General features: G+C 41.8%; 1 protein-coding gene across 4 annotated transcripts in view; it reads right to left on the reverse strand.

The window, feature by feature from the left end:
* Window positions 1-10235, reverse strand: part of Trmo (tRNA methyltransferase O) — an 18031-nt gene that overhangs the window by 2975 nt on the left and 4821 nt on the right. For 2 of the 4 annotated variants that reach the window (XM_023705480.1, XM_023705482.1), the window contains 2 exons: window positions 6458-6615; window positions 1454-2122 (listed from right to left, as the gene is read on the reverse strand). In XM_023705480.1, coding sequence (XP_023561248.1) covers window positions 1454-2122; window positions 6458-6615 — 827 coding nt within the window. Of the gene's footprint in view, window positions 1-1453; window positions 2123-6457; window positions 6616-10235 lie in introns of those variants that run through there. The other 2 variants (XM_004645232.3, XM_023705481.1) reach the window with 2 other exon arrangements.

Consider the following 10235-nt stretch of genomic DNA (forward strand, 5'->3'; position numbering starts at 1 on the left):
AAAAAAAAAAAAAAAAAAGAATGAGAAAGCACAGCCTCCAAGTGGCACTACTGCTCCCAAACCCAGTGCACTGCTTGTCCCTCCGGTCCTCTCCCTGGACAGCTAGCTCAGTCTTTCCCCTCTTTCACCTCTACTCATATGTCTTTTCAGGGAGACTTCTTCCTGTCACCTCCTTAAAAGTGCCAACCCCCAACACTGCTCCACACACTTTAATGTTTTTGTATGCTTTGCATAATTTGCACATTTACTATGCTTTTAGTTTGTTTCTCTCTACTCCATTAGAATGCAGGCTCCATGAAGGCGAGTTTTCTTTTTAAAATCTTTTACTCAGTTTTGCGCACCAATATATTCCAAGAGCCTAGAACAGTGCCTGGTACCCAGGAGTAACTCAGTGAATGACTATAGAATAAACAAATGGATTTTCCTCTTCATGTGGCTATGTTGCCTCTTAATCATGTAACATAAAGAACAGCTTTCTACCTTTCCAAATCTAACATTTCCTTAGTAGCCGGCTCCTTTTTTTTCTGGTTTTGTTTTGTTTATTTATTTAGTACAGGGTCTACAGGTCTCACTACACAGATCGGACTTGTAGTGATTCTCCTGTTTTCAGCCTCCCAAGCACTGGGAGTATAGGCGTACGCCACCCTGCCCAATCACAATGACAGCCTCAGGGTGCCCTGGGGGTGGGGCTGGCATGGGTGGCTCTTTCTAACTAGCATTACCGTTTGCGCCTCTGAACAACTTGTTCCTTCATATTAGACTGTTTCTCAGGATCTGCTGTGAGACAGGGAAGCCAAATCACATGTGTTAAGAATCATGTGTTAAAGGGGCTCCAAAGGAAGGGCCCTGTGGCCTCTCTCTCTACAGAACATGTCTATAGTACTGGATCTTTGCAGGGCAAGTTCTATGTAAAGAAACTCTTCCCCTCCCTGTAGGTCCTGGAGTCCTCTGTGGCAAGGCTACCTGTTATAATAACACACAACACTTTTTCTGTCTGGTAGTAAAACAGACAAGAAATTTAGTATATATAAGAACAAAACAGGGGCCGGAGAGATGGCTCAGTGGGATAAGCGCTTCCCTAGCAAATGCAAGGGTCTGAGTTCAATCCCCAGTTCCGTGAAAAAAAAGAACAAAACAAGTTTCTGAATCCTGTTCAAAAAGTCTGAGAATAATGAACAGGAAGACAAGGGGCTACCGATGATGGCTGCTGCTGGAGGCAGTCACAATGCTGTGCAAATGCTGCACTAAGCACCTAGAACTTTGATCAAACTCTTGATAAACAAAAGTTATCACATGTTAGTGTTGCCCAAATACCAGTTTATTCTCTTCATTTCTTATACTGACAAATATTCCTTATAACTTGGCCTCAGATATACCACATGTAGCTAAATCTTATAATGAGTACAAGCTCATTTTTCAGTCAGGACTAAAAAACCAAGGATACCTGATGTACCTGCTGAGCTGAGCTGCCGGAGGTCCACCTCTGCATGAGGAGTAAACCGGACTTGTAAAGGGGCCGTGGGTGCCTCTCTCACCCAGGCAGGAGCAGTGCTGTCAGCTGTCCTGGTCCTGGCTGGGGAGGGGCGAGGCCTGAGCTGCATCCCCACACTGTTTCCTTGCACAAGTGGTGCTCCTTCCTCGCTCCTTGGCCTCTTGTCTGTATCTTCTTCTTGAAGGGTCTTCTCCAGGCCCTGTGGGCCCGTATGCTTGTCTGCCACATTCGGACTCTGATGGCTTTTTGGCTCCACACTAAGATCCACTGCTCTTTCTCCGCACTGAGGCAAACACTGCTGGTCTTTGGCTGCATCACTGTGCCTCAGGGAGCTTTCTTCTGAAGCTCTGTCTCCAGAACATTTAGGTTTCTCCTTTGTGCTCTGGTACAGCTGCGGTGTACTGTATCCTGACAGCTGTTGCTGGTCACAGCCATTAGTCTTACCATCAGACTGGCACACAGTTTTGGGTTTATGTTGGTCATTCTGCATATTAAGGTCCCCTAAAGATTCCATCAAATTTTGTGGTGAGTCATAATCTGCTATGTAGGGCTTTATGTCTAGTACTGGTGTGCCGTGTATCATGTCGATTCCAGACAGATATATAACTCCACCTAGAAGGTGAACAAATTCTTCTTAAAAAAATTCAATGTGAAGAACAGTATAAACAACTGGAAGACAAAATTCTACCCTAAATCCTCTCTCCAACAGCCTGCTTACGCTTCACTGAGTTTATTCACATTTTTCTCATTCACCAGGCTCTATACACCTACTGTCAACATAGGTTTTTCTTTCTAGCTGGAAACCATTTTACTTTACCCGTCAAACTCCTACCTGCTCTTCAAAGCTCTCAAAGACCATGTCTTCTCCAAGGCCTTTGCTGCTTGCAGACAACACATTCTTTCTGGGTCTCAAAGAACAGCCTGTGTACCTCTCCCAGAGCCCTCTTGCCTGCTTAGTCTGTGTCCCTATAGTAAGCATGGGTGGAGTCCACACAGTACTGGTACCTCTAATTGTCTAGGAATGTAACAGTCCTCCATGTATTGCTGAAGGACCAACAAGAGTTTCCAATAAGGCAAACAGATTCTAGGTGGCTCCATTGACCCCCATCTCCTGGTGTTCAGGCCCTGGCATAATCCTTTCTTTTGGATGTACCTTGTTTCTTTTTAATCTTTTTTTTTTTTTTAATTTATTTATCACAGGGTCTACTGGGTCTCACTACATAGATCAGACTTGTAGTGATTCTCCTGTTTCATGCAACTTGTTTCTAAGCAACAGAATATGGCAAAAGTGCTGCATTATCCCCCAATGCTGTTTTCATGAAAGACATCTACTTGCCAGATAACTTACTGGAGAGACTCTGCAACCTGAGGACATAAGCAGGCACGGTGTGAATGGTCACATAGCCAGGAACTACCAGCTCTCTCTGGGAGATGTGGACAGCCTTTAGGAGTAGAAGGTGATCTCCAACCAACACAAGCAAACAGCTGGGACTCTCAGTCCTATAACTACCAGGAAGTAGTTGTATAAAGTGAGTTTGGATGAGGATTCTCTGGTGAGCTCATCTTCATGACCCACAAAATGACAGCAATGTTTCAAACACATTATCAATGTGCCTGTTTAGAAATGTTTCTTTTTATTTTTTTGTACTGGGGATCAAACTCAGGGCCTTGTGCTTGCCAGACACTTAGGTCACTGAGCTATCAGCCCAGTCCCTGTGTGCACTGTTTAAACTGATGCATTTTTTTGTAATATACTACACAGCAAAAGAAATAAATTTATCAAGATTTAAACAAGAAATCAGCACACAAATCACCATTACCAAATTATTAAGGATAGATCTCCTGTTGTCCCACTTGGACAGATACTGTCCATTTCCTCCTACTGGTGCAGAGGCTACTAACATGATCCATGGGAAACTGGCCAACCAAGAACTGAAAAACTTCATGTGGTCACATTTGATTCTGTCTCCATTTAAGAAAAACATGACTAGTCAATGACCCAAATTTCTAAAATATGCACACTATTAATGAGCCTGGAACTTCAGAAAGATTTTGGACTTTATAAATTATAGATTTAACAATATCTAAAGGAGAATAAAAAGCACTGTAGCACAGGTAAGAGCTCATGGGGAACCTCATATCTTTGTATGTGGCTCCCATGCTGTGAATTTTCCAAAACTTTAATGAATTTTTTTCTGGTACTGGGGATTGGACCTAGAGAACACTGAGCTACATCCCCAGTCCTTTTTATTTTTTATTTTGAGATAGGGTCTCATTAAGTTGCCTAGACTAGCCTTGAACTTGTGATCATTCTGCCTTAGCCAGTCATGTAGCCAGACTCAGGGCAGGGAGAAAGCTCAGTAGAATAAAGCACTTCCCTGGCAAGCCCATAGGGCCTGAGTTCGATCCCCAGTTCCGCAAAAAAAAAAAAAAACAACAAACATGTAGCCAGACTCAGGTATGCACTACCACACTTGGCCAGGTTTATTATACCTTTTCTTTTCTTTTTTTTTTTTTTTTTGCTCCTCGAATGCCTTCAGGGCAGTTTTGGCTGGCTACCTGAGGCTGACAGCTTTGTGGAAGCAGCCACATAAAGAACTGAGCTAGAGCCAGGTCCCCTATTATACCTTTTCTTGTCAACCTATCTGCTGTTATAGGGGCATCAGCTATGACCCCTTCCCATGGGCAGGAAGGAATCACTCCCTTTTCTATCTTCATATTATTTATAATTCGTTAAGTTTTTTCTTTCACGTTTTCTGATTTGATCTCTCCTAACAGAATTTTAAGTTCTTCAGACCAAGGATTTTTATCTGACTTGGTTACAATATCTCTAGCATTGAGAGTAAAACCTATCACATATTTAATGATAGAAAATATGTACAGGTTGCATGAATGATAAAATTTTCCCATATTGTTACCTAATTTGGTAAGCTGACATACACTAATAAAACTTAAAGTATGGGGCTGATGAGATGGCTCAATGGTCTAAAGCACCTATTTGAACAAGCTTAGCAAAGCAAAGGGACCACGGTTCAATCCCCCAGCACCACATACCAGCCAGCCCCGCCCTCTGGTGGGCTGAGCTGGCCACACACACACACACACACACACACACACATAAATAAATAAAAAAAATTAAAAAACTTAAAGTAGATGGATCCACTAATGAATTTCCTGGGAAACATACCTAAAACCTATTGGATTGGGTGGAGTCCAGCACAGGAGTTTTAAGTTCTACAAAAATAAAAAGCAAAATAACCACTCTCATTTATTTAGTGCCCAATGTTCTGAAAGAATACTCTTAAAGATTTTTGTCTTATAAGATCTTCCAAAAATACCAATGAAACAACATTAACAAAATACCTCCTACGAAGTCTGAGAGGGAAGATCCTTCAAGCTAAAGCAAACTTCTGATCTCCCCGATATTTCATCCTTGACCTCTCTAACAGATGTTCAGTCCCCTCTTCCCCACTGCCATCCTTTCCTGGTCCTGGGCATTGAACCTATCCCATCTTATTTTTTATTTTGAAGCAGGGTCTTCTGAAGTTTTCCAGGCTGGCTTCCAACCTGTGACCCTCCTCTGTCAGCCTACCAGAGTGCTGATTCTCCCAGATGTTTGATTTTTCAGTGTGCTTCAATCCACAGCCCTGCCACACAACACAGTGGATGGCTGCACTGCAGCTTCAATGTCAATTTCCTCAAGGCTGTGAGGAAGAAATGATGCCCCACACTGCTATACTGCACCTGCATGTATGGCTAGTTACTGTGCGTTACATCTGGGAGAATCCAATTTTTATTTTATTTATGTTTTTAAATTTTTTGGTGGTACCAGGGATCAAACTCAGGACCTTGCACTTGCCAGGCAAGCATTTATTCCACTGAGCTATCTCCCCAGCCCCCAAGAATCCAATTTTTAAAAACCATTTCATATGTATTGTATTCAACTCTTAAGAAAATTTGGTTAATAATTTTTTTTTTCTTTGAGCTGCTGGGAATTGAATCCAAAGCCTGTGCATGGTGGGCAAGCACTCCACAACTGTATTACATCTCCAGCCTTTTTGTATTATTTATCTATTTTTGTGATACTGGTGCTTGAACCCAAGACATTCACGCTAAGCTACATCCCTGGGCTATTTTTATTTTAAGAGAAAGTATCACTGAAAAGGAAAATAAGAATTAAATTGTACTTTCTGAGGTCCTATGCCAGCCTACAACTAGCTACTCACCTGAGATCTGTTTTCCAACACTAAGTGTGTATATTTCCCTTATCTAACTGATTCTACCCTGAACCCCATATATCACCTCAACCTAGTGTTTCCTGTAACTCCAAGCTTGCCCAGAGTTTGAGCTTGCCTGTACGATATAATTTTCCTTTAGGCCAATCAGTAGAAAGGAGTTAAGATGTAACAATCAATAACCACCAATACTCTGCTTCTTTACTTCCTGCTTTAAACCCCATGTGAGCCCTAGACTAGCAGAGATCGAGAGCTGACACTCTGGGAATGATTCCCAGTCAGGTCTTTCAGTGTCAATAATCTGCACCCAAGTCCTGGGTGACATATCAGTGTCTCTGTTTGCAGCAGCATCACTAAGTGCTAAGTTGCTCAGTTGGACTCAAACTTGCAATCCTACCTCAATCTCCAAGAGTGCTGGGATCACAGGCATGTGCCACCATGTTTGCCTTGGCTACTGACATAATCACTGTGAAATCTGGGTTTTTCAAATTAATTTAATGTTTTCTGATTACAGGAATGATAAACTCTGAGCATCCTATGGGAGTTTACTTTTTAAAAATTTTCAGTGCTAACTTTCTTTTAGTCATCATGTTCCTCAGGGTCTGGTGATTCTCAGGAGTTAATATCACTAGTGTTCCTATAAATAGCAGGAAGCAGGGAATGCTATGCTGATTTTACAAGGCTTTCTGGAGTAAGAAAAACAAGACAAAAGTAAAATGAAATGGGTTACCTTCTACCTTTTCCAGCTTGGCCAGGGTCAGTCCTATTGCATTGGGGCGATGAGGGCTCCTTGTAGAAAACACTCCAGTCTTCGCACCATTCAACCGAGGGGGCTGCACTTTAGCCTTATAGCTCAAATGACCATTTTTGTGAAAAACAAACAAAATCCTGTAGAAAGTAAATCAAACCACCGAGTGAAAAGAAGAGTGTAAGCTATTTTATTATAATGATTTTAGAGTGGGAAATGCTCTGTCACACAAATTAACAAAGAATGTCTTTAAAGGGAATTAGTCAGGGAAAAAATTATACCATTACCCTTCCTTGAAGGAAAAAAGACATCTCTACATCTTTTGTATCTAAGGCAATGACTGGCATCCAGAACAAACTTAACAGGTATTTGTCACATGCCTGAATAAACAATGCTAAGTGCATGTTGTTTGCCAACATGATTTTTATACTTATGCATTGTAATTTTGTTAACAAGAAGTACAGGTGGCGACCTAGCGCAGCGGTCTCCGCGTCGGGCTCTGGAGTGCAAGGTCGCCAGTTCGTGCCCCCGTCCCAACTCTTTCTATCTGGGGCCGGTAAGATGGCTCAGCGGTCTAAAGCACCTACTTAGAACAAGCTAAGCTAAGCAAAACACAGGGACCGCGGTTCAATCCCCAAGCACCACATACCAGCCAGCCCCGCCCCCCTGGTGGGCTGAGCTGGCCACACACACACACAAAATAAATAAATAAATAAATAAACATTAAAAAAAAAAAAGAAGTATAATTTTCCTCTGTATTTAAGAATAAGGGGGCCAGGAAGATGGCTCAGTGGAATAAGCGCTTCCCTGGCAAGCACAAGGACCTAAGTTCAATCTCCAGTTCCGCCAAAAAATAAAAATGAATAAAGACAAGGAAGCTCAAAAATATTAAATAATTTTGACCAGGCCTTCCTAAATAAGATACAAAATCAAGAAGCCATAGATGAAAACAGTAAATAACACATAATAAATAATAACACATTTGAAATCATTAAATTTCTTACTATAAAATGTCACCTAAGAAGAAATTCTGCCATATACAGTGGTTAGTATCTGTGACATATAAATTACTCCCACATAAATCACTAAGTAAAGCTGGGTGTGGTAGCATTTATCCATAACCCTAGCACTCTGAGAGACTGAGACAGGAGGATCAAAAATTCAAACCCAGTCTGGACAATTTAGCATCTTAGTGAGACTATCTCAAAACACAAAAGGGCTGGGGAATCTGGGTATGGTGGCACACACCTATCATCCCAACACTTGCAAAGGCCCTGTGTTCAATCCCCATGACGCACCCCCATACATACACAGAAGAACTCTAAGTAAAGGATAGTACAAGACAATATCGGCCACTAAACAAAGAATATGAAGAGACAATTCATGAAAGAAATACAAATACCTACCAATCATATTAAAAGAAGTTAAGCCTCATTAATAATTAGAAATTAATCCAAAGCCAAAAAACTGTTTTGCCACATCAGGCAAAAATGCAAAACACTAATAACATATTGTCTTAGGGAAGGCATAAACTGCTGCAGAACTTTGTTCACTTGTAGAGAGCAATCTGGCTGTGGATCTCTTCAAAATTATAAACATGCACGCCTTCTGGCCAATATATCCACTTACAACATCTTATCAATAAAATCACAAGTGTCCAAGAGTATGGATCCAAGGAAGTTTGTCATAGTATTGCTGTAATAGCAAAACAGCACTCCTTGCGTGTTAAACAATGGCACATCTACATTTTGCAATAACAGCTATTAAAGCAAAAAAAAAGCTTTTCTGGCTGGAACCAGGGAGGGTGTAGAAGAGAAGAAAAAGAAGGTTCCTGCTGTGCCAGAAACCCTTAACAATAAAGCAAAGGGGAGATGGCTGAGTAGAATAAGCACTTCCCTGGCAAGCGCAAGGGTCGAGTTCAATCCCCAGTTCTGAAAAAAAAAAAAAAGAAAGAATAAAGCAAAGACATTTCGCAGAGTTGAAGATAAAGCACCTAAGAAAGAAGTTTGCCCAGAAGATGCTTCGCAAGGCGAGGAGAAAGCTCATCTATGAAAAAGCCAGGCACTATTATAAGGAGTACAGACAGATATATAGAACTGAGACCTAAATGGCTAGGATGGCGAGAAAAGCTGGCAACTTCTATGTCCCTGCAGAGCCCAAACTGGCATTTGTCATCCAGATCAGGGGTATCAGTGGTGTGAGCCCAAAGGTCCGAAAGGTGTTAACAGCTTCTTCGCCTTCGCCAAATCTTCAATGGTACCTTCATTAAGCTCAACAACGCTTCAACTAACATGCTGAGAATTGTGGAGTCATACACTGCATGGGGGCACCCAAACCTGATGTCAGTAAAGGAACTATACAAGCGTGGCTATGGCAAAATCAGTAGGAAGCAAATTGCCTTAACAGATAACTCAGTGATTGCTCGATCTCTTGGTAAATATGGAATCATCTGCGTGGAGGATCTGATTCATGAGATCTATACTGTTGGAAAATGCTTCAAAGAGGCAAATAACTTCCTGTGGCCCTTCAAGTTATCATCTCCACGAGGTGGAATGAAAAAAAAGACCACCCATTTTGTGGAAGGTGGAAATACTGGAAATAGGGAAGACCAGATCACCAGACTTATTAGAAGGATGAACCAAGATATCTACCATGGTGTTTTTATGATTTGGTCAGTTAATAAAGTATCTTCGGGGCCGGGGAGATGGCTCAGTGGAATATGCGCTTCCCTGGCAAGCGCAAGGGCCTGAGTTCAATCCCCGGTTCTGCAAAAAATAAATAAAGAAAGAAAGTATCTGCTTCCAAACTGGGGGGAAAAAAAAGGCTGGGTGTGGTAACATGTTTTTAAGCCTGTAATCCCAGCACTCAGGAAGCTGAGGCAGCAGGACTGCCATGAGTTCAAAGCCAGCCTGGACTACCTAAGCAAGTTCAAGGCCAGGTGGCACTACATAGTGAAACCTGGTTTCACATATATAGAAATATAGATATGAGACAAAAGCCTAATGTCCCAAGAGAGCAGGGAGCAATAGCCAGAGCCCTGGGAGAGCTGCTGTCTCTCACTTATAAATCCTGGAAGGCAGGGATTCAAGGCTACAGATAACAGGTTCTCCTGCTGCCTCCTTGTCTGTTCTTTGATCCCTTGCTTGGGATGTTATCAGCTAGCATTTGTGTGGACCCAGTGTTAGGCAAATGGTCGAAGTCCATAGAGATAGTAGTTTGTGTTCACTTAAGTAGTTATGCACATTCCTTAGCCTGCCTTTAGCCCTCAATACATGTGAGATACTTCTGAAGTTCTGGGATCACTTCGAGGGAGACGAATCTCAGTGAGACCTCTGAGGCTACATTTATCAGGACTTCTTGTTTCTTTTGGCACCAACTCATAATGTACAACACACATACACAAAAAAGATAAATCTGTATGTACAACCATGGAGGCTCTCCATGATAGTACGAAATGTAAAAACATCTTCCATTTTTTAAATCAAACATCCACTCCCTATATGTTTATGCTCTATGTGTATTAAAAGGAGAAGAAATAAACAAAAAAAGATTTTAGTGTGAACTATATTAAACTGTTAGCAATTATAATCTCTGGGCTGGTGAGATGGCTCAGTGGTCTAAAGCACCTACTTAGAACAAGCTTAGCAAAGCACAGGGACCACAGTTCAACCCCCCAGCACCACATGCCAGCCAGCCCCGCCCCCTGGTGGGCTGAGCTGGCCACACACACACACACACACACACACAAATAAATAGATTA

Source organism: Octodon degus, unplaced genomic scaffold (genome assembly GCF_000260255.1).
Source record: "Octodon degus isolate 3935 unplaced genomic scaffold, OctDeg1.0 scaffold00221, whole genome shotgun sequence".
In the NCBI taxonomy this organism is placed as follows: Eukaryota; Metazoa; Chordata; class Mammalia; order Rodentia; family Octodontidae; genus Octodon; species Octodon degus.